The following is a 24,993-nucleotide window of genomic DNA, read 5'->3' as shown; positions in this document are numbered from 1 at the left end:
AACTTTGAACAGCATGGTTGTAGCAATAACAAAGATGAAATAATCTGTTTTAGGTGTTGGTTGAAGACTGAATATTAGCCAAGATACCCACAAGAACTCCCTCTGCTTGTCTTTCAAAAGTAGAAAAAAATTCTTTGCATTTATCTGATGAGCAGTCAGGGCCTAAGTTCAGCATCTTTGGCAAAAGATAGCACTCGAACAGCGAAGCACACCCATGGCACTGCACTGGTACATCAGTCTGATTCACAAAGCACAGGTCTCTGATGTGGGACATGAACTTCCTTTCCGTAACCTTGCAATGAAAGCACTTCAGAATGCAATTTTTATACCTTTCTAAAAAAACATGCATTCTCAGTGAAAGAAGAAGCCTTTTTGAAATAAATGTTATTTAGATTCTTTAAAAAAAAAGGTTTAATTCATGGTGGTCTGAATTAAATAAATCCAGCTACAAGGGAGAACAGATTGAGCTGAAGCAGTTAGTGAGGAATTGCAGAATTATAAAAAAGTCTATTTATGTTACCTTCCGGTTTGAATGCTGATAGTTTGCCGCTGAACAAAGTCAATTTATTAAACTACGTGTAAACATGGAATTCTGCAATTCTGAAGTAACGTAACATCATAGGTGTTTAAAAGAAACAAGCCCTATTGTTTGTGGTGTTAAATACATACCCTGCTTTGTAATGGGGCCCAGTGATGCTTTGGATATTTCACTCTCAGTAAGAGATTTCCAGCTCTTTGCAGATTCAGTCCTGGAAAATGGAAAATGATTTATAAAGTTGGAACTTTGCAGCATAAAACATGCAGCACATGCAGAATAATCAGCTCTGTAATTTCATAACGGATACACACCGACACCAGCTTCCTGGACAGTGGTGAGAGATGTAGCATCCATAATTATAGAACAACAGAACTTTACAATAACAGAATGAGGCCATTCAACTCACTGTGTCCATCCCGGCTGCCGAAAGAGCTACCCAACTCGTGCCACTTTCCAGACTTATCTCTGCAGAAGTCTAACTTAATCACTTTCAATGAGCAACATTCCCCCATCTCTGTCTAACCTTCAGTACAGTCTGCAATAGGTAAAACTGGTAACTGAACAGTGATAACCCCAGGCAGAATTGCAAAAATTGTTGCACAATTTAATTTCCACAATCTTCATAAATTGATTTTCATATTATAATACAATTTATTTGCAGGTATTAGTTATATTTTAAATTACAAAACCAGCTTTCTGTATTTCTGTCTTATAGGAATTACAACAACAAAAAGGCAGCCAGCTATCAAAAAAGTCTTCGAGAAGCAAAATAATTCTTATTCCAACCCATGATAAAATTAAAAAATATAAGTTACTGTACTGATCTGATGATACCACACAAATGCAAAAATGCTATAAACTCTACCATTCGTCAGTTATAAAAGTGTAGCAATTTTTATTTTCCACACATGCATGTATTGATTTTAGAGCACTAATGTCAAGAAGTTACATTGTTCGGACTGCCCAAAGCAGGAGCTTATAAATTTTAAATGAATCACTGTTACCAACATCTGAAGAAGAATATAACTGTAGCACTTAGCACAAACTGATGGAAGGTGATTAAAAAAGGTACTGGGCTTAGTACAGACTGTATAAAAGGAATGGAGTCAACATCAAGTTGCTCGAATGGCTCTCACTCCTACATTCCAAGGTGAGACCAGCAAGTGACAACATGGCATGCAGGTTCTTTGACACTGAAGGTGACCACAGAACAGTACTCAATGTATATGTAACTGGGTTGCCAAGCTGGAGCAAGAAGTTCTTCAGACAACACTGGTAGATAGAAATAAGAAAGTGGGAAGCAAAACAAAGGTCACATTTCATGCATAAAAGAGGTTTGAATATGAATGGGCAGTGATTTTCTCAGTTTCATTGTTTGAACAATTACAGCATGGGGGTAGGATCACAATATATATGGCCTCCATTTCAACAATACTCAATACTTCGTAGAAATCTTTCACCCACTAGACTGCTTTAAGGCAGATCTCAAAAACCCACCCAACTGAACTGATTATAACATATAATATTCTGCAGCAGCAAGTGTACAGGTTTTATATCAAATGCAACCTTCAGCCATCATTTTCTCTTCAAAAATAACGATCCATTCTCTTTCTTTTTCATATAAAGAATAAACAGATCGACTTCATTACAAATGCATTTTTTTTTAAAAAAAGACAGTCTGGCCATGACACATTTTATCTCATGGGGGTCAAAAGGTATGGGGTCATAGAGTCAGTTATACAACAGACCCAACTCATCCGCACCAAACAGATATCCCAATGTGACCCAGTCCCAGTTTGCCAGCATTTGGCCCATATCCTTCTCAACCCTTCCTATTCATGTACCCATCCCAATGCCTTTTAAAAGTTAAAAAAATTGCAAATATACTCTTCTCAATCATCATTCCATGTATGCAGCACCCTCTGCCTGAAAAGGTTACCCCTCAGGCTCTTTTTAAATCTTCCCCTCTCACCTTAAACCTTTGCCTTGTAGTTTTGGACTCACCTACCCTGGGAAAAAGATCTTGGCTATACACCCTATCAATGCCCCTCATGATTTTATAAACCTCTACGAAAACCCTTTAGCCTCTGATGCTCCGGGGAAAAATGCTGCAATGTATTCAGCCTCTCCCTACAACTCAGTCCTGGCAACATCCTTGTAAACCTTTTCTGCAATCTCTCAAGTTTAACATTCTTCCTATAGAAAAGTGACCAGAACTGTATGCAGTATTCTACAAGGCAGCGCAGGTGACTGAGGTGTTAGTGGGGGAGCACTTTGGGGCCAGTGATCATAATTCTGTCAGCTTTAAAATAATGATGGAAAAGGATAGACCAGATCTAAAAGTTGAAGTTCTAAATTGAAGGCCAATTTTGACGGTATTAGACAAGAACTTTCAAAAGCTGATTGGGGGCACATGCTCACAAGTAAAGGGACGGCTGGAAAATGGGAAGCCTTCAGAAATGAGAAGAGAGTCCAGTAAAGTATATTCCTGTTAGGGTGAAAGGAAAGGATGGTAAGTATGGAGAATGCTGCAGGACGAGAGAAATTGAGAGTTTGGTTAAGAAAAAGGAGGAAGCATATGTCAGGTATAAATAGGATAGATCGAGTGAATCTTTAGAAGTGTGTAAAGGCTATAGGAATATACTTGAGAAAAATCAGGAGGGCAAAAAGGGGACATGAGATAGCTTTGGCAAAGACAGTTAAGGAGAATCCAAAAGGGTAACTAGGGAGAAAATAGGTTCCCTCAAAGATCAGTAAGGTGGCCTTTGTATGGAGACTCAAGAGATGGGGGGGAAGATACTAAATGAGTATTTTGCACCAGTGTTTACTGTGGGAAAGGACATGGAAGATGTAGGATGTAGGAAAATAGATGGTGACATCTTAAAATATGCCCATATTACAGAGGAAGTAGTGCTGAATGTCTTGAAATGCATAAAAATGGATAATTCCCTAGGACCTGATCAGGTGTACCCTAGAACTTTGTGGGAAGCTAGAGAAGTGATTGCCAGGTCTCTTACTGAGATACTTGTATCATCGAGAGTCACAGGTGAGGTGCCGGAAGACTGGAGGTTGACTAACGTGGTGCCACTGTTTAAGAAAGGGGGTAAGGACAAGCCAGAGAACTATAGACCAGTGAGCCTGATCTTGGTGGTAGGCAAGGTGTTGGAGGGGATCCTCAGGGACAGGAGGTACATGTATTTGGAAAGGCAAGGACTGATTAGGGATAGTCACCATGGCTTTGTGCGTGGGAAATCATGTCTCATAAACTTGATTGACTTTTTAAAATAAGTAACAAAGAGGATTGATGAGGACAGAGCAGTAGATGTGATCTATGGATTTCAGTAAGGTGTTCGACAAGATTCCCCATTGGGAGACTGGTTAGCAAGGTTAGATCTCATGGGATACAGGGAGAGCTAGCCATTTGGATATAGAACTGGCTCAAAGACAGAAGACAGAGGGTGGTGGTGGAGGGCTGTTTTTCAGACTGGAGGCCTGTGACCAGTGGAGTGCCACAAGAATCGGTGCTAGGTCCACTACTTTTCATCATTTTATATAAATGATTTGGATGTGAGCATAAGCGGTATAGTTAGTAAGTTTGCAGATGACACCAAAATTGGCGACGTAGTGGACTGCGAAGTAGGTTACCTCAGATTACAACGGGATTTTGATCAGATAGGCCAATGGGGGTGGAGGGAGTCCAGAACTAGAGGGCATGGTTTAGGGTGAGAGGGGAAAAATATAAAAGAGACCCAAGAGGCAACGTTTTCATGCAGAGGGTAGTACGTGCATGGAATGAGCTGCCAGAGGGAGTGGTTGATTCTAGTACAATTGCAACATTGAAAAGGCATCTGGATGTATATATGAATAGGAAGGGTTTGGAGGGATATGGGCCGGATGCTGGCAGGTGGGACTAGATTGGGTTGAGATATCTGGTTGGCCTGGATGAGTTGGACTGAAGGGTCTGTTTCCGTGCTGTACATCTCTATGACTAAGTAGCCTCACCAATGTCAGAGATATACAGCATGGAAACAGACCCCTCTACAGCCGCAATGTAACACCTCAGCCCCTACAGTCAATCTCTGACCAATGAAGGCAAGCATGCCAAATGCCTTCTTCACCACCTTTCTACATGCAACTCCATTTTCAGGAACTATGCACCTGCATCCAGGTCTCTTTGTTCAACAGGGCCCTATCATTAATTGTGTAAGCTAGCGACTGGATAGACAACTTTAAAAACTAGATTTGATAAATAACTTTAAAAATGAAGGTGCTTGAACTGCATGGAGGAAGAAATGTTTTCACTTGCGTAGCTGACCTAAATAGGAAGTTAACATTAATGAATCAAATCAGAAATTCAAAACAAACCATTCTTCCCTGAGAAAGGTGACAACATGGAACTTGCTAGTACCAGGAATGCTTTAGTTGAATAGCATGAATGTGTTTAAGAGGAAATTGGATAAGGACCTCGCGGAGAAACATACAGAAGGATGCACTGATGGGATGAGACAAAGTGGGAGTAGACTCGCATGAAGACTAAATAACTGCATTAGTCTGTTCGGCCAAAAGTCACGTTTCTCTGCTGTAAAGGCTCTGCAAATGGACTGGTCTCCTTAACTAACGAACCATTTAATCAGCAAGTAATTTGGACAAAAGGGGTCCCAGTAGGGTATAAAAGAGAAATACAAGAGGCATCCCTTCATAACGTTATACAATTAATATCCATTACTGAAAGTACCTCTGCAGAGAGCGCGGTTTAATCTTCGGCTTCTCAGTAGCAGTGGAATACAGTGTTTTAATCTGTGGTTTGGTTGAGCTTGAGCTGGCAATATCAAGATCTTTACTGAGTTCAGCTTCGGTCTTCTTAATAAACTCATCATAGGACTGAAAGAAACATGGAGAAGGTGTAATCAAACATTGGGATTTAAAGAAGAACACATGACACTTTTGCCAACTGCACAAGACAAACCACAAATTCTTTTCTGAATGAACAAATCTAATTTTAGTGATTTGTAAAGCCAAATTAACCACAAGAAAGATAAATGGGGATAACAAAAAGCCCAGTTGGTTGAACATGATCAAAACAAGTTTGTTTGCTCCAGATTTTCCCCTCAAACACTTGGACACACCATTCAACATTACACCAACCTATAAATGCAACATTTAACAAGCAAGAGGCCCCAAAGCTGTTTTAATGAAGAATACTGGGACGTTGGTCCGGAAGAAGAAAGTATAAGGACAGAATACCCAAGACACCACTGGCAAAAGGAAGCTCTTGAAAGTAAGATGAGATGAGGATATGAAGAGGAATTTGGGGAAAAAAAGTTTGAATGAACATTTGGAAGAATATAAAAACACTTATTAATGGCAGAGAAACAAACAATCAAAAAAAGCAACCCTGCTCGACCACTTTTCCTTAAGATGGCAAGAATAAAAGTCAACAGCCCCCAAACATTTTTCGTTACAGGAGATGGATGCTGATTTGGTTTTGAGAACACAGTATGAAACATGTGAAATGCTCTGAACTCAACCTCTGCAAGGTCACATGTTCCAACCATCCCCAGCTGAAACCTGCAGGGCAGTGGAGGGTTCAATCTCACCTCTAGCTGTTTGATGAGGCTGGCCTCCTGGGCTTTCAACCGCTCCTGTTGACGTTTTTTCTGCTCTCTCTTCAGCTTGTCCACAATGGACTTGCGCTTCTTAAGTTCGTCCTTCAGTGCACGGATCCTGATCTCAATATCACTCTGGTCTGACGTAGTTTCTGTTGAAGATCCATCCAGTGGATGTTACTAGGTCTCATTGCAATCAAACTCAATTTGGACATTAACATTAGCGGATAAGAGATATATGCAAACCTGCATAACTCTTGGTGACACTTCTCTCAACCTGTTCAACAACTTTTATCAAACCTGCTATACCACTGACAAAGCCTCGTGCAATGGACATGCTGACCACTTGGGGGCCACAGTGTCACCAAACACATCAACTCATCAGACCGACAGTATCACCGTACACACCGGCCAATCACACAGCAGGACTATCTGGGCAGTCAGTAATGGTGAGCATGGTGCAATTATTATGGTTCGAACCATATTGAGGAAAAAGCCAAAATGAGAAGCTAGAGACTAAAAGCTTGCAAAGGATGTGCATTTCAAGGACAGGAGAGGAATGGGATTTGGAAGGAAATTCTGGAATCTGGCTACTATAACATGGCCATGATTTAGGTTAACTCTGGAAGGGATGCAACAATCCAAGAAATTAAGACCACAAGAGGTTGGAGGACCATGTTAGACTAAAAGTCACAAAGAGAGACAGGGATTTATAATGAAGGGCTTTCAAAAATGTGAAAATTAGATTGGAGATGTTGAAAGATTTGGAGGCAAAAGTCAATTAAGGACAGTCTGATAATTTTCACAATAATAGCTCATTCCAGAATACAGGCAGCAGACCTTTATGGAGTATAACGATAGAAATCTGACCAGAAGAGGATGGAATGGTCAAGCATCTGGCTGAGTGTTGTGGATGATGAGGCAGGAGGCATGTAACTTTACAGAGACAGGTTTCAGTAAATGCTGGGTTCACTCGAGGCTGGAACAGGCTACTGAGATGTGAGAAATGGGAGGCTGGAGTGGCAAAGGATACAGCTGGAGAGTCAGAAACAGGGAAACCTGTTGGAGTTGACTTTTCTTTCTTGAATACTTCAGTGGTGTGCAATTTTTTTTCTGAAAAGCTGGTGGCATTCTTTCTCCAATTTAGACAGGTGGAACATGACCGAAGTTACAGACCAATGAAATCAAACTTGCACAGGCATTCAGCTCTTACTGTTTCAACTTCAGAGATTCCAAAGAAAACTGACAGAACGAGATGTTAACAGACAATCTATCACACCGATGCTGACTTAACTCTGGGCTGTCGGCCTCAATTACAGTGACAATACAGTAATAATCCAAACGAGAGGGAAAACCTCCTGAGACAGAACTCATGTCGTCATCCCACCACGTAAGATGGTGGAATGCAATAAAATTTAAAAAAATCTGGAATTAAAAGTCTAATGATAACCATGAATCCACTGTCGATTGTCAGAAAAACCCATCTGGTTCACTCACGTTCTTTAGGGAAGTAAAGTGCCATCCTTACCTGGTCTGGTCTTCATGTGATTCCAGACCCCCAGCAATGTGGTTAACTCTTAACTGTTCTCTGGATGGGCAATTATGGATTGGCAATAAATACTAGCCACCCAGCAATGCCCACATCCCACAAGTGAATTAAAACAAACTTCCCTTACTGAATCCTACAGCATATCAAGTGTTATTTTCACTTTCACACAAGACAAAGTCTCAAGAATCACCATCCCTCGGTGTTGTGCTATACTCTCGGCCATGCAACTTTAAAAAAAAAATGCACATCATGTTGAGTCTTGAAGCACATCAAATAACTTGAAGAACCTCTGAATCTTGGTAATGATCGAAATTTCCTACCTGATTGTGTCACAGAAACAGATTCATCAGACCAGCTGCCAGATGCTTGGCGGGATTTTAGAATAGGTCTGTCATGCACACGGATGCTGGAGCTGATTTTCTGGCCATCTTGCTTCGATGTACTCTCAGTCACTTTTGACAAAGGAGACTGAAAAACCAGGGAAGAAAGCAAACATTAGTTCCAGTCGGACATTATTTTCCAAGTTTATGAAAAAGGAAGAAGGTGGGATAAGCAACGAGATTGATTGTCAGCCTCCATGGTGTCATGGTGGCTCAGTGGTTAGCACTGCTACTTCAGCACCAGGGATCTGGGTTCAATTCGACTCTCAGGAAGTGTGTGTGGAGTTTGCACATTTTCCCTGTGTCTGCATGGCTTCTGCTGGGGGCTCCAGCCTCCTCCTACAGTCCACAGATGTGCGGTTAGGTGGATTAATGACACCACTACTAGGCCATCTAGAATTATGGGAAGATTGAACAATCTCTCTTCCTAAGTTCTAGAATTCTACTTCCTCCATAATTAAAAGCACAGCTTTTGAGGTAAAGCCTTTATTGCCCGATGAACCTGCTTTTACAAATCACCCTCCTTCATAGCACCAGGCCTGCTCCCACTCAAATTACAATTGCTGCTGGTACGTTTAATCTAAAATTTAAAAATACACTGCCACACACATACCCGCCAACACAATTCTACCTGTCATCTTTAAACCATTCCTGCTTCTTCTCAAAACTCCTCACAGCTTCCTTAACTTTTTCAAAACACTCATCATTCTTATTTTACAATATTTTGGTTTTCAATACCACATGCTCTTGGCACAATCAAATTATTAAACGAACATCAGAAAAAAACTGCCCCCAGAAGCAAACCCAGAAACCACTACTTACTTGAACCACTCAGAAAATTCCCCAAGTCCTTTTCTATGTTTCCACCCTTCTATCTGTATAAATCCTGTTTGCTATCTCTGCCTTAATTCCATGCCTATTAATCTCATGTATGATACCTTGTCATTTTTCTTTTAAAAAGTGCATGTACACACCCATCATATCTCCACATCTGAAAGTTGAGGTTTTTTAAGCATAGTCATCACTTTTGAAATCTGCTCTGATGCTTTATTTCACAGTTACCAGCTTTCTTCCTGTTTTATCTTTAAAAACTTGCATGTATAACAAATCTTTCATATGATAAAACAAACCAAGTAGCTCCACAGAAATAGAATAAAACATAATACTGAGCCTCAAAGAGATCCAAGGGCAGATGTGAAATCTGACATACAGTTCGAGTGTCTTGAAGGAGAAAAGCGACAGACAGAAGCAAAGTTCAGGGAGAGAATTAAAGAGGTCACTGTCTTAGTAACTGAAGGCTCTTCCATTAATGGAGCAATTAAAATTGAAGTTCTCCAAGACTGTAATTAAAGGAATACAAATAGCTTGCCTGCAATGTATAATCATGTAAATTAATTCAAATTTTGCAAAAATTTGTTTGAGTATTATCCTTCACCAACCGGCTTTCTGGAATAGAACAAGTAGCATAATACAATCGTCAAGTCTGGAAGTGAGACAGACATTGATGAGGCTCCTGCAGTGGAAGAACGGAGGTGGGGCAGAGACAGATAGTCGAAGATTCTATAAAGTGTCAAAGCAGGCCATTTGGCCTTTTGAGTCCACATCAACCCTCAAAGGACCAGCTCACTCAGAGCCCCCTGCCCCAACTATATACCTGCATTTCCCATTGCTAATCCACCGAGTCCGTGCACACACTTCCCATGCTTTCACAAAAATCCTATTCTTTCCCATTCCCTACAACTGTTTCCAATTCTCTCTCAGAATTTCCACTTCATCCCAACCCCCCCATGTTTTCCATTCCCACGCAGAATTCCCATCTCCTCCCACACCTATATTTTCCATGATTCGGAGATGCCGGTGTTGGACTGGGGTGTACAAAGTTAAAAATCACACAACACCAGGTTATAGTCCAACAGGTTTAATTGGAAGCACACTAGCTTTCGGAGCGACGCTCCTTCATCAGGTGATTGTGACCTGATCACCTGATGAAGGAGCGTCGCTCCGAAAGCTAGTGTGCTTCCAATTAAACCTGTTGGACTATAACCTGGTGTTTTGTGATTTTTAACTCTCTATTTTCCATTCATTCTCAGATCTCCCAATCCCCTCCCCACATTCTATCCCATTCTCTCCCCATCTTGTTTCCTATTTCCTCTCAGAACATCCATTCTCGGCCACTCCAGTTTCAAATTCCCTCTCAGAAGTCTCATTCCTTCCCATTCCCATGTTTCCCATTCCCTCTAAAGAAGTTTTATTCCCAAACAATGCCCAACTTTTCCCCCAGTTCTCTTTCACTCCTATTGCCCATTCACTCTCAGAATTCCCATTTCCTCCTACCCACATTTCCCAATCCCCCTCAGAATTCCATTCCCTGCCAAGCCCATGTTGAGGATTTGGAAATAGATGATCCAATAATTATGTTTGAAGAGCATAAGATTTCCCTATGCAGATCAAATCTGGTCAGTAATAATCACATCAGTATTGTCTCTGCTTAAAATGCATTCTCTTGGCACAAGCCCACTCAAGCTCCATACTATTTCATAGAGTCAGAGATGTACAGCATGGAAATAGACCCTTCGGTCCAACTCGTCCATGCTGACCAGATGTATCAACACAATCTAGTCCCACCTGCCAGCTCCCGACCCATATTACCCCAAACCCTTCCTATTCATATACCCATTAAGATGCCTTTTAAATGTTGTAATTGTACCAGCCTCCACCTCTTCCTCTGGCAGCTCATTCCATACACATACCACCCTCTGTGAAAAACTTACCCCTTAGGTCTCTTTTATATCTTTCCCCTCTCACCATCTATGCCCTTTAGTTCTGGACGGCCCCAGCCCAGGAAAAAGACTTTGTCTATTTATCCTATCCATGTCCCCATGATTTTATAAATCTCTATAAAGTCACCCCTCAGCCTCTGATCTTTCAACTCTTTCAAGATCCAAGGATGAATGGAGTCAAGAGTTGTCAAGAAAATACAATTTACATTTTCCTTCCCACATCTATGGAGGCGTTCAATTTTGTCAAGTCAGAGCTCCATGAGCATTTGGAGTACACAGTGGCACCTTGCCCACACAGCCTTTGTGAAGCCTGAATTGTGGGCCTCAGATCTATGATACAGATACAAAGATATTCCTCAGTAGGAGCATCAAGGTAGTTATCAGGAGCAGGATCAACACTGAGTACCTGTAATTGTCCACCCTGTTCTAATGTTGAGATACGGAGGTTAACTGCAAAGCCCCTGCTGCTACTATGACCAGCTAACCTGGGATTGATTTTAAATGAAGCCAAGAACTTTCTATTCTCTGCAGCCTTGTATATGACATTCCTTACTAATTAGAAACATTTTGTAGGAAAAAATCCCGCAAAGTATCTCTTACCTGTTTACTGTGTGTTGCGACAGATTCAAAATCCTGGGAATAAGCATCATCTGTGAAAATACTATGGTCAGGACTAGTGGCCATCCGAAGGGCTACTGATGGTGATTCCAGAGTCTGAGCAGGTGAACTTCTAACCTCCTCAGGAATTGAACTGTCACTGTGGGGCTGGGAGCAAGGTGGTGCAGGACATTCTTCCTCACTGCCTGTGTCTAGAGAAAATACCAATAATTTACCAATCTATACTGCAATGGGTTAACAGTGCTGAAAGTGAGATGCACAATTCAGTATGTCTATCTTACATGTCCGTTCTCCTTTCAATGTATTCTTTATTTCAGATGCATGTAACAATATCATAAGGGGAGTAGGTTAGAAACAGTTAACCAGAGAAAGTTAAGTTTGCACAGGTCACAGGTCACCTTGTGCTAATTCAGATACTAGCAGACATATCTGCTGATAGTCAAAGTGTGCCAGAGACCTGGGTTCAAATCCCGCCTCAGGCAACTGTGTGCAGTTTGCACATTCTCCCCATGCCTGTGTGGGTTTCCTCCGGGTGCTCCGGTTTCCTCCCACAGTCTAAAGATGTGCAGGTTAGGTGAATTGGCCATGCTAAATTGCCCGTAGTGTTAGGTGAAGAGGTAAATGTAGGGGAATGGGTCTGGGTAGGTTGATCTTCAGAGAGTCGGTGTGGACTTGTTGGGCCGAAGGGCCTGTTTCCACACTGTAAGTAATCTAATCTAGTTCGATACAACATTCTGTGCAGTACTGCAGTTACAGTTTCATGCTACTACTAATGATGAGGAATGAAATTAATTATCAATATTGCAAAGAAAATTAGATTTTTCCATGTTAACAAACTGACCACATAGCCTTGTGTAAACAACATCCAAGCTCTCTCACTGATTACAACTTTTGCTGCTTCTCAACTCTGCAAGTGATATGCAACCACCAAGAGTAATGAAAAAAATTAAAATCTGGAACTTTAGCCTCACCCAAGAGGGTGAGTGGGAAACTACATTGGGCTATCATGTCAAGGTACCATTGAGAAAGATGATAATTCCAACATCTGAGCTATGCTGATGAAACGGATCACAGCAGATGCTTGGGAAATGTGATTTCCTTGAATGAATGAGACAGGCAAAGTAAAAGGCCAGGTTTACACCTTGCATCTTCTGCATTAATCCAGACTGATGACATTTACACATCAATACATCACTTCACACGTGCCATGACAATCAGCGATACCAAAACGCACTTGAAAGCGGTCAGAACCACAGTAAATGCATTACTGTCTCGAAGATAAACAAACAAACAAGAATCAGAGGCTAACATTACCTTTCGATTCGGGAATCTTCTCGCTTGCCTCTCTCTTCACCATTTTTGGTTTGAGCTCCTTGTCCCAAGCAGCCAGAGCCTGTTTTTCCATTTGCCGGATCGCAGCTTCCTCAGCATCAAGCCGCCGCTTCCACTCCAGCAGCTCCTCTGCATGCCGTCGTCGATGCATCAGTTTCTGCTCCCGTTTAGTGAGGAACCTGATGGACATGCAAGCAGGACGGGGGAGAGAGAAAGAAAGTGTCAGCTTCATGCTAATATCAGCCGATATTCATTTCTAAAATCGGACATTAACCTGCAGCACAAAATGTATAATTCTTACTTTTTAAATTCAACAATGTTTGGGTTATAGTTTCACAACACAAACAAAATTCAGGGCAAAGTCTCCTTGTACACCTCACACATCCTAGAACATTGCAGCACTACTGCATGTAAATAGGCTCAGTGCAGTTAATCAACACATTCAGAAGGATTTCCTCCAAGTTTGCTGACACAATATTAGTCAAAACCATCAACTTCAATCTGCAATGCTGCTCTTCAAAAAAACTTCAATCTGACAGAGCTCTCCACCCCACTGCAATTGGTAACCTGGCCCGGCCCAGGGATTGGTACTGGGACATTAGTGAACTGCGATCTCAAAGGAAGCGAGCAAACAAAATTCTGATAGCCTGGTCCTCAAAGTTTAGAAAGAAATTTGAGATGACAAGGCAGATGGTATGCCTTCTTGCATTTAGCTCAATTGCATTTCCTATTTACAGTGCATTGTTTTGCAAAGTATAATGAATTATGTGGGTTTTTTTTGCCATGGTGGCAGATTTTTATCCTAGTTTATCATAGTTGCTGCCTCTTGCTCCCGAAGCTAAATTATCAGGATCTGTAACAAAACAAAGAACGTAGGATGCTGGACATCTGAACCAAAGTAAGTGCTGGAGAAACTCAGCAGGTCTGACAGCATCTGTGGAGAGAAAGAAAAGTTATGCTTCAAGTTCACCGACTCTTCACCTGAATGGACAAAAGGTCACTGGACTTGAAACTTAGAATGTTTTTTCTCTTCGCACTGTGTTTTCTATGTTGAATTTTAATTTACAAAACATTAATACTAATCTGTAAAAGTGAAAGATGCATTGTAAACACGAGCATAGTTTTACACTTGAGTTACACAAGGGCACCTCCGTTTAAAAACAAAATTTAAAGTAGCATTCCATCTCAAAATTAACCAAGTTACACCAGTAATAAAGCTCACCCACCCAATTAGACACTTCAGCACAACATCCTGCAGTTTTGGACACAGCCACCTTTATCAAAGAATGATCACAGGTCACAAAATTGAAGGCCTACAGCATATCTCTTTAAAGGAGCTGAAAACAAACTCTCAATTTTTGGGTTTTTCTTTAAAATCATACCTAATTGAACATTTAAATCTCAAAGCATAAGCTTTGCTTTTTCAAAAACTTTTGTGGGACACATCCCACATCTTGCTAAAGGTTCAGTTAGGTCTGTTACATGCAGTCACAGGTCGAGCAAATGCAACACTTTCCATTCAATTCTACAAAGGGCTGGCATCACATTTCTTCAGGATTTAAAGAATTTTGTAAATTGTTTGTAAAATCATTTATCACATTAAAGAACAGGACAATAAACGTATGCAATAAGAGTGAAGCTTGCGACGGCAGATCTTTTTTTGAAGGGCAATGTGCACGCTTTCCAAATTCTAGGAGCAGTATGGGAGACTGTCCCAGATAGTGATAGTGAACATCTCTCAAATGCACTGTTAAGATTTGGGAATCCTCGAGAGACAATCTGGTATTTTAATAATACTTGGCTTGCTATGCTGGTCAACAGTAAGTAATTCATAAAGTTATTCATATATTGTTTTTGACTAGAATGATATTCAAACCTGCCAGGTTGTCTTCAATAGTGTAAATACACCTATTGTAAATATTTGGAATATTCCAGAACTGTCCAGTGCTTGGTAAATTCAGGGGAGAAAAAAAAATCACATTGAGTAATTTAAAATCAAGAATCCAGGAGGACTTGAATACTCCAGTGATTAACTCAAATAGTTAAATGGAGTGCTCACATTTAAAAAACCTTATATCAACAGGAATGGATGGACTGACAAAACTGGGACCAAGTTCCTAGCTGGTGTGTGAGAAACGTGCTTTGATAATGTTACCTACATTTAGCATCAATAATTTGGCAAGCTCTGAAATTCAAAAACAATACTAGCTTCATTGCTGCTCCAGTCAGGCCCACACTCTTATGAAGAAATAACAATGTTCAGTTTTCTTGCATACACTCTGAAACACTCGTTTCCTGCACAGATCCTGCAAGCTTCCCCATGAGCACATTCAATTCAAATTATGTTTTTAACTTTGACCAATTCATTTATTTCCTAGCCTTTACAGCCTCAAGAGTGACCAGAAGCAGTTATGCCTCATACGTGGTAACATTACCAATGAAAATCTTTTCCTTCAGAACTGACTTTAGTATCTTCAATGTCCAGAACAGATAAAAAGCTTGTTTATGGAACAATGATTTGGTGGGACTAAAGCCCTAAACTCTTCTCACTTAACAATCAAGCTTCCTAAAATTTAAAATGAACACTTATTAATAGTTCACTTGATCCTAATATTTTGTGCAAAACTAGTCACATGATATATAGTTATTCTGATAACAAAAAGGTTTGGTCATTGAAGACCCAGAGGAAAAGGTAATGAAATGATGTGAGTTTGATATACCTCAATCCTACTTTTCCTCCTCGAAGAATTCAGCTTCTTGAGTAATTGAGAGAATAAAGTCACAGTTGTACAACACACAAACAGACCCTTCGGTCCAACTTGCCCATGCTGACCAGATATTCTAAATTAATCTCATCCTATTTGCCAGCATTTGGTCCATACCCCTCTAAACACTTTCCACTGATTGTCAGTTTATTTTACTTTACCAGCACTTGAAACGCTGACCTTTTTCTCCCAACATTGATAAAGGAAATCATAAATTCATTCGATCAAGTAAATTTTCTAATCTTTCACAAAGAAACAAGTCAAAACAACAAATAGCTGAGTGCAAAACAAAGACTGCAGCTGGAAACACTCAAAAGGTCAGGCAGTATTAATCTTTCTGGTCAATGACTTTTCTCTCGCAAAATATAATATCCAGGCAAAGCAGAAGTAAAGTAGAATTTGGAAGGATGTATAATGACCCAATTGGTCCCACCTCATGGCACAGTTTGATGTAATCTAACAATGGTTGAGAAGGCATTACGTGCATTTTGAAAAGAACAGCAAATTAACGAGAGGAGATGGGGAAGGCAGGTGCAAAAATGTCTCCTTCAGCAATCTGCGTAATTCAGGGTTGCTAAATCACTGATACTGCATGAGTTTTGTCAGTATGGCTTCAATTACTTACAATAATTTGATAACTTGTTAGCCTTCATATAGTTAAGGTGAACATGAGATATCTGAATTTCATGGATTGGTTCCTATTGCACTTTGATCAACAAAAATTATTCTTGATTTAATCTGCTCAAAAGGAGAAAGTGAGGACAGCAAATGCTGGAGGTCAGAGTTGAAAAATGTGGTGCTGGAAAAGCACAGCAAGTCAGGCAGCATCCAAGGAGCAGGACAGTCAACATTTCAGGTGTCAGCACTTGAACAGGAATCTCAAGCACAGACTTCAGAAATGAAGCTGGCATAGACTTACGCCAATACACACACATGTATGTCACTATCAGACTAGAGACTATTCTCAGATTTGGTACACCTCAATGAAACAATTGCAAGCTCAAGAATGATTATAGGAATAAACTTCGAAATAAAGCTGGCGACCAAGAACAGCAAAGTGAAGTCCCGTCAGTATAGACGTGGTCAGAGTTTGAGAGCAGAGTTGCCATTTTGGTGCAATCTTCAGTCTGGCCAAATTGCAGCAAATTTTATCTGCACATTATCGAATGCAAAATCCTCCTTTCACAATAATTAAGCAACATTTTGAGATGTCATTTTTAAAATACATTATTTTCAAAGTTGCACACACTTAAGAGTGATCTTTTGGCACAGTCTGCTGAATACAGCAGGAAAAGGAATTAACAGAAAACAACACAACTCAAATTCAGGGTCATTAATTCATTGATATTGCATGGGTCCACCATTTACAAGTAATCGAATTTCTAAAAAATACAGGTACATTTAAAAGCTATATTGGAGTACAGTCAAGTTTCTTACTGAACAGTGACACGATTGGACAGAGTCCGCATGGATTAAAAGAGGGGAACCATACTTGGCAAATCTACTGAAATTCTGAGGATCTAACTAGTAGAATTGATAAGGGACAACCAGTGGGTGGACTTCAGAAGGCTTTTTATAAGGTTCCACAAAAGAAATTAGTATATAACGTGAGAGATCAGGAGTAGTGTATTTACATAGACATAGACAGAGAGCTAGTTGACAGACAGGAAACAAAGAGCTACAATGAACAGGCCATTTTCTGAGTGGCAGCCAGTGACCAGGGAGATACTTCAGTGGTTCGAAAGGATATAGGTTAGGCTATTCAGAACTGAGGAGGAGAAGAAATTTCTTCATCCAGATAGTGTTGAACTAACAAAATTCTGTGCCACAAGCTGTATTTCAGGACAAAACATTGAATATTTTCAAGGATTAGATATAGTTCTTAGGGTTAAAGAGATCAAATAGTATGGGGAGAAAGTGGGACCAGGATATGGAGTTGGATCAGCCATGATCATACTGAATGACAGAGCTGGCTCAAGGGGTTTACTATTACTCTTGTTTTTTTAGGTTTCTAACATGGAAAAAAAAACAAGATTAGATTAGATTACTTACAGTGTGGAAACAGGTTCTTTGGCCCAACAAGTCCAAACCAACCCGCCGAAGCGCAACCCACCCAGACCCATTCCCCTACCTTTACCCCTTCACCTAACACTATGGGCAATTTAGCATGGCCAATTCACCTAACCTGCACATCTTTGGACCAGGGGAGGAAACCGGAGCACCCGGAGGAAACCCACACAGACACAGGGAGAATGTGCAAACTCCACACAGTCAGTCACCTGAGGCGGGAACTGAACCCAGGTCTCTGGCGCTGTGAGGCAGCAGTGCTAACCACTGTGTCACCGTGCCGCCCTCTAAACAAATACTTCTAAAACATGTTAATTGCTTATCTGAATCACAAAAGAAAAAGCTTATTCTTTTTTACAGCCTCTTTAAAAGGTTTATGCAAGCACAATTATTACAAAGTTTCAGTGGTATTTAATTCACCCTGGGAGAGGGTACTAGTTTCTATTAGCTTTCCAATATTACAACATTCACACAACAAACATAATTCATACTTTAAGTTCTGCAATATTTTTCAATAGTTTCACTAATTCTGGGTGAATTTCATTCAGAAATGTAGTGCAGCCTCTCATGTAATCAAAGCCATAATATCTAAACATTCACAATATTTTGCATAAGACAGAGGTCTTCAATTAAACTGGATCATGAAATACCAATACAGTGCTGCAAAATGGCAAAGCTTTTTCCTCTCAGGATTAATGAATAAATGTTCAGTTAGATGCAGCGTTCTAATGAAAATACTATTTAAAACAGGTGAAGTTTATAGCATGTCTGGCAGTTTGCGTACACGTCTGCACAGTAACCACAGGGCATATTTGTGTTACTTGTTTTTATTGAAGAGGGTTTCATGGAATAAAAGTGTTGCCAATGAAACCAGCATTTGTTGCTCATTCCCAATTGCCCTTAAGAGGTGGCATGCTGCCCTCTTTAAGGTACACCCACAGTGCTGTCAGGACATGTCCCAGAATTAGTGAGATAATTCCAATTTAAAAGATTATGCAGCTTGGAGGGGAACTGGGAGGTGTTAGCATTAGTAAGGGAGCGGTAGCTACCACTGTCTTAAGATGGCACAGACCATGGGTTTGGGAGATGCTGTCAAAACAGCCTTGGTTAGTTGCTGTAGTGCATCTTATATATGGTACACACTGCTGCAAATGTGCCGTTGAGGAAGAAGCCAATAGATGGGGTGTCAACCAAGTGGGTTGCTTTGCTCAGGACAATGTCAAGCATTTTCCTTGCTGTTGGAGCAGTACTCATCCAAACACATGGAGAGTATTCCATCACTCTCCCAAAAAGTGCCTCTCAGGCTTTGGTCAGTTATTCTTTGCAGAACACCCAGCTGTTGAGCTGCTCTTGCAGCCAGAGTATTTATGTGGCTGATCCAGTTAAGATCCCAGGTAAGTTACCGTGCCATCAATGCCAAGTCCTTTTCTCTTGAAAACTGAACAGGAAGAAAATGGTAGATTAACAATCCAACAACAGATCCTGTATAGTAGAAATACTAACAGTCAACTTGCAAAAATACTGATCCAAAGCAAAAAGAAGGAGATGTGATTATCTTTTCTGTGGAAGTCTATGAAGGAGCTGCAGACAAGCATTTAAGTAACAAACTTAATTCTGAATGCAGTTTAAAACAAAATAAAAAAAAGGAATCAAATAGCTCTGAAACAAGATTAAATTGAAATTAGAAATCAATACAGAATTCCTGCCACTGCTAAAATCATCCAAAATGCTCCTGAGTTTGTCCAGTTGCTACTAAATGCAGCCCTGAGCACTGAATATTATTTCTTATTGGTACTTTCAATTTTAAACAAAGGTCTGAGATTTGACAGCACTATTAAACTGACAGGCGTTTTAATAAAAGTAGCTGCATGTAGTTGGAGATACTCATGTCTACTGTGACGGTTACATACCAATTAAGTTTTCATATCCATAAGAATACCTCAATGTTCACCAAAGACACACTTGCACTCTTAAAGGGGCACTGCTATCTGAAAATTCAAGCTTGCAACTCCAATTTTAGATTTCTTAAAGTTACATTTATCAAGATTAGTGGGCTGCTAACTCTGCCACACTGTTGGCCAAAGTCCAACTCAACGTTAAACAAGTCAATCTTTTTGTACCAGTTAGCATGAGCAGCTCAACATTGATTGTGTAACTTTGACTTGTTGCTTGAACAGTAAAGCCCCTTTAAAAGCACGTTCCGGATTAACTATAAAGTCTGCAGTATATAGCCAACTAGCAGCTTGCTGCATCTACGTAAAGCCACAACGAAGCCAAAGGGATGCACATTTCTCTACAAAATTCCTTTCCCTTGACCCTCCACCGACCCCCACATCATCCACATGCATGTGATGAAACAGAGCATGCTCGATCAGTGAGAAGCAGAGGTTGCACAGTACCTGACCAGCTGGTTGTAGATGTACAGCTGGAATTTGGGATGTAGGTTGGGAAAACAGACACTGAGAGAAGCCCAGTGATGAGACGTAAAGACAGAGAAGAAGTAGTGGACAGGAGAGCAGTGTCTACAAAAAAAGGAGCAAAACAAGAAAAACAAAACAGCTGAGTATTACCCCAAAATTGCTTTATCTTTTAGATACTCAAGAAAACCTCACATTTTAAACAGAAATTCCAAGTATTCCATAAAACCATTTGTAGCCAACCTCCCGAAACCTTCTGCCTCAACACAACTCCTGCCAGGATTCATGAACTTCAAAATGGCAACAAAGCTCATCAAAGCCAACACCAGCTCCATTTCTCTTTCTGACTTGGAGAGTGGGAGAATCTCAACACTGCCCCTAACAGTCCAACGACAGCTTACAAACCCATTTGAGAAAGGATGAGCATGACAGCAGCATTGGGATACAGTTGTTGTGAAGAAATGTTCCTCAATGGTACATTCGCAAGTGAAGTAAAATTCTGTCTGTATGTTGACAAATCTTTTCTTGGAACTAGGCAAAGGAAATAGAACAGGGTGAATTAAATCAATGTTCCAAATTCATACCACAGTGATGTACTACCCAAGCTCAAAAACACACTAGTCAGTCGTGTGAATAAGGGCAGAGTACATTATCTCCAACATTGTTGGCAAAGAGAGAAAGTTCAGTAATACAGATGAAAGACTAAGCTTTCCAAAAATGTTCCAGGGATCCTGATCTTTGCTGATCAAGCTGCAGAGACTTGACAAGGAAGCCGTAAGACTGCAGTTCACTGAGCATTAAGAGGATTGCCATCTTTTACTCTTTCAATATTGGAACTGTGACATTCAGCTCACATAGTAAGGTTTGCATAAACACGTCTCTCATTTACAAAACTAAAACAGGGCCTGAAACAAGTGGGAGTTCATGGAATTAAAGGATACCACAACACCAAGTCAAAACAGATTAAGAACAATTCAGAATTTGAGATAAACCCCAACACAACTCAATGTCAATTACTTAAAAGATGCAGTAGATCAGGGTTTCCCAAACCTGTTCCCAGCGTGACACCATTTTAAGGCTTGTACATTGTCAAGACACGGAGTGTCTGAGGGGGTGGGGGGGGTGGAGGGTTTGACCATTGCTACCTTGGAGCTCACTACACCAAAATTTCAGGCTCTGACCCCAATTAGGGACTCAACCCTCATTTTGTAAAGACCTGCAGAAAATCATAAATGAAACCTTATGATCCACTTGACACAATGTACTTCCCCACCCCTTCATGTCATAAATTAATCTCAGATTTAAGAAGAAGGTTGAGAGCAATTTACCTCAAGCAGGTTTCCAGTTGAAGTTAACAAATCTGATTTAAGCCTTCAATTCTTCATCTTTCCAAGTGAAGTACATATCTTCAAATATCACTTGGCTCTCACAAATTACCAGTTATCAGGTGAGGAATTATAGGTCTGGTTTCAACACTCCATGGCACTATATAGTAGTGGGGTGTGAAACATTTCAAAGCCCAACACTGAATATCTTGGAAATTGATATTTAGGATTTCTAGTCAAGATTTTATAATACCATTGCACATAAATCATCTGTTAACATCCACTGTGCCAGAAACAAGATGAAAACAAATGTTTTAGGGTTAGATAAGGCAAGTTCCAGTTATATGCATGCTATTTCAACAAGGGCACAACACTATAGAAATATCACAATGGTCCACTCGTTATCTGAAAGTACTTTATTCGAATTAGTAACACTGAATTGTGCAAAAATTTAGTTAATTATATACTGCCTTAAATGCAACTAATTCCAGTTATGGGATTACCAGATGAGAAAAATTGCTATGGAGCTGCTGGTCTTGTCCTTCTAGATCTAAGTGGTTGTAGGTTTATAATTTGCTGCCTAAGGATCTTTGGTGAATAGCAGCAGTGCATCTTTAGATAGTACAGACTGCTGTTACTGAGCACCAGTGGTGGAGTGGGTGAGTGCTTGTGGACGTGGTGCCAAGCAAACTACTGGCTTGTCCTGGAAGGTGTCAAGCTTCTTGTGTTGTTGGAACTCCACCATTCCAGCCAAGTAGGAAGCATTTCATCGTCTGTTTGACTGGTGTCTTGTAGATGGTGAACAGCCTTTGGGGAGTCAGGAGGTGAGCTGCTTTCCACAGTATTCCTAGCCTCTGACCTGCTATTATAGCCACACTGTCTTTGTGTGGTAGGTCCAGTTGAGTTTCTGGTCAACGGGAACCGTCAGGATGTTAATTGAGGGGAATTCAGTGATGGAAATTTATGTCAAGGGATAGCTGTCAGATTGCCTCTTATTGGAGATGGTCTTTAACTGGGATTGTACGAATATTACTTACCACAAGCCTGTATATTGATCAGACCTTGTTGCATTTCAACATGGACTGCTTCAGTATCTGAAGAGTTACAAACAGTGCTGACCATTGGGGATGTTCAGCAATGAGTACACATTCTGATCTTATTATGGAGGGAAGGTCATTGATGAAATGGCTGAAGATGAGTGGAACCAGGACAGTACCCTGAGGAACTCCTGCAGAGATGTTCTAGATCCGAGATGACTGACCTCCTACAACCACAACCATCTTCCTACTTCCCAGGAATGACATCAGAGGGGAATTTGCCCCCAATACCCATTGATTCCAATTTTTCTCAGGTTCCTTGATGCCATGAATGCGGCTCTGAAGTCAGGGCCTGTCACCTCACCTCACCTCACGCCTGGAATTCAGCTCTTTTGTCCATGTTTGAACCAAGGCTGAGAGGAGGAAGAGAGCTGAGTGGCCCTGGCAGAACGCAAACGCGGCATCACTGAGCAAGTTATTACTGAGCAGGTGCTGCTAATTAGCAATGTTAATGACACCTTTCATCACTTTACTGGCGATCGACAGAGTGGTAACTGGCAAGGTTGGATTTGTTCTGCTTGTGTACAGGGAATATCTGGGCAACTTTCCATATTGTCGGGTAGATGCTAGAATGTTGCTTAAAAATGTGTTGCTGGAAAAGCGCAGCAGGTCAGGCAGCATCAAAGGAGCAGGAGAATCGACATTTCGGGCATAAGCCCTTCTTCAGGAAGGGCGTCCTGAAGAAGGGCTTAAGCTCAAAACGTTGATTTTCCTGCTCCTTTGATCCTGACTGACCTGCTGCGCTTTTCCAGCAACACATTTTTAAGCTCTGATCTCTAGCATCTGCAGTCCTCACTTTCTCCTAGATGCTATTATATTGTCAGGCCCATAGCCTTTGCATATCCAGTGCTTCTAAACATTCCTTGGTATCATGTGGAATGAAACAAATTGGCTGAAGACTGGTATTTACAATGCTGGGGACTGCTGGAAAATGCAGAGATGGATCATCTACACCTGACTGAAGATTGCTGCAATTGGTTCAGCCTTAACGTTTGCACTAATGTGTTGGGCTCTTCCATTATCGATGATAGGAATACTTGAGTATCTTCTCCTCCAGCAGGCACTTATTAAAAAAAAGATTTTCCACCAATCACAACTGGATGCGAAAGGACTCTTTACTCAGAGTAATAAGGGTTTGGAATGCTTTGCCTGCAACGGTAGTAGATTCGCCAAGTTTAAGTGCATTTAAGTCGTCATTGGACAGGCATATGGACGTACATGGAATAGTGTAGGTGGGATGGGGTTCAGATTAGTATGACAGGGCGGCACAGCATTGAGGGCCGAAGGGCCTGTACTGCGCTGTAATGTTCTATGGCTACAGAATTTAGTTATGATTCGCTAGTTGCGGGACTGCTTAGCTCTGCCTATCGCTTGCTGTTTATGTTGTTTGGCACACAAGTAGTCCCATTTAGTAGCTTCACCCGGCTGGCACTTCATTTTTAGCTATGCCTGATGCTGTTTCAGGGATGCCCTCCTGCATTCTCTATTGAACCAGGGCTGGTCTCCTAGTTGAATGCTAATGGTCAAGTGTGGGATATGCCAAGCCATGAGACTATAGATTAAGGAGTTCAATTCTGCTGCTGATGGTGGCCCACAGTGACTCATGGATGCCCTGAATGAAGTTTCTAAATTTGACAGGCTCAAAAGTCTGTCCCATTCAGCATCGTGACAATGCCACACAAGATGGAGGATATTCACATGAAGCCATGCTGACTCTGCTTGATCATATGTATTTCTGAATGCTTTGCTTTAGTTATGCTAAATGGCCTACAATTACCTTTTTTAGCGACTTTTGAGAAGATGTGAAGCTCAGGTTGAGGTTCTAGATATAGGTTTGCTTGCTGAGCTGGAAGGTTCACATTCAGACGTTTAGTCACCATACTAGGTAACATCTTCGTCCAGAGGCTCACTGAAGATGTTACTTAGTATGGTGAGGAAATGTCTGAAAATGAACTTTCCAGCTCAGCGAGCAGACAGACATCCACATGACCTTTTTTGTCTCCTTCCTCTTTTAAATAAAGATGCTATATCAGCAGTTTATAACTAATAATTTGACTGCCTCTGTAGTTACCTCTTAATATCTGAGGACACATCCCATCAGGTCCAAGGGAGTTATTGGTCTTGAGTCTCATTAGTTTCCTGAGTACATCTGCCCTAATGACAGCTATTATATTTATTTTGGCCTCCTTTTGCCCTGATTGTTTAGTCATTTGGAATGCAATTATGATGGTCGACAGTGATGACTGATCCAAAATATTCATTAAAATTTTCTGCCATTTCCTGCCTCCCCATTATTTTTCCAACATCATTCTCTGAAGAGAATAGGTTCCCTTTCGCTTTAATATGTTAAGAGACACTTTTGTTATCCAGGTGGAGTTGCAGGGACCATGAAGGAGAGAATTGGGTGTACAAAAGGATGTGAGGTTTAAAAGAAGAGAAGGCATTTGAGAGATGGGGAATTACACCTAGTGGTGTGTTTTGGTGGTAAACATCATGCCCCCAAGTAAAGTGGTTAAGAA

At 40.8% G+C, this 24,993-nt stretch overlaps 1 protein-coding gene across 7 annotated transcripts in view; it reads right to left on the bottom strand.

Annotated features, from left to right (window-relative positions):
• The window catches only part of cep350 (centrosomal protein 350), a 142,259-nt gene that overhangs the window by 17,319 nt on the left and 99,947 nt on the right, over positions 1-24,993 (bottom strand). For 5 of the 7 annotated variants that reach the window (XM_043699939.2, XM_043699938.2, XM_087990929.1 and 2 more), the window contains 7 exons: positions 20,035-20,157; positions 12,786-12,982; positions 11,454-11,662; positions 8,014-8,161; positions 6,136-6,296; positions 5,274-5,419; positions 670-749 (listed from right to left, as the gene is read on the bottom strand). In XM_043699939.2, the coding sequence (XP_043555874.2) occupies positions 670-749; positions 5,274-5,419; positions 6,136-6,296; positions 8,014-8,161; positions 11,454-11,662; positions 12,786-12,982; positions 20,035-20,157 (1,064 nt within the window). The remainder of the gene's footprint in view (positions 1-669; positions 750-5,273; positions 5,420-6,135; positions 6,297-8,013; positions 8,162-11,453; positions 11,663-12,785; positions 12,983-20,034; positions 20,158-24,993) is intronic. The other 2 variants (XM_087990930.1, XM_043699943.2) reach the window with 1 other exon arrangement.

Source organism: Chiloscyllium plagiosum, unplaced genomic scaffold (genome assembly GCF_037043375.1).
Source record: "Chiloscyllium plagiosum isolate Xiang-an unplaced genomic scaffold, Cpla_swu_hap1 HiC_scaffold_9, whole genome shotgun sequence".
In the NCBI taxonomy this organism is placed as follows: Eukaryota; Metazoa; Chordata; class Chondrichthyes; order Orectolobiformes; family Hemiscylliidae; genus Chiloscyllium; species Chiloscyllium plagiosum.
This window is presented reverse-complemented; position numbering and strand designations above follow the sequence as displayed.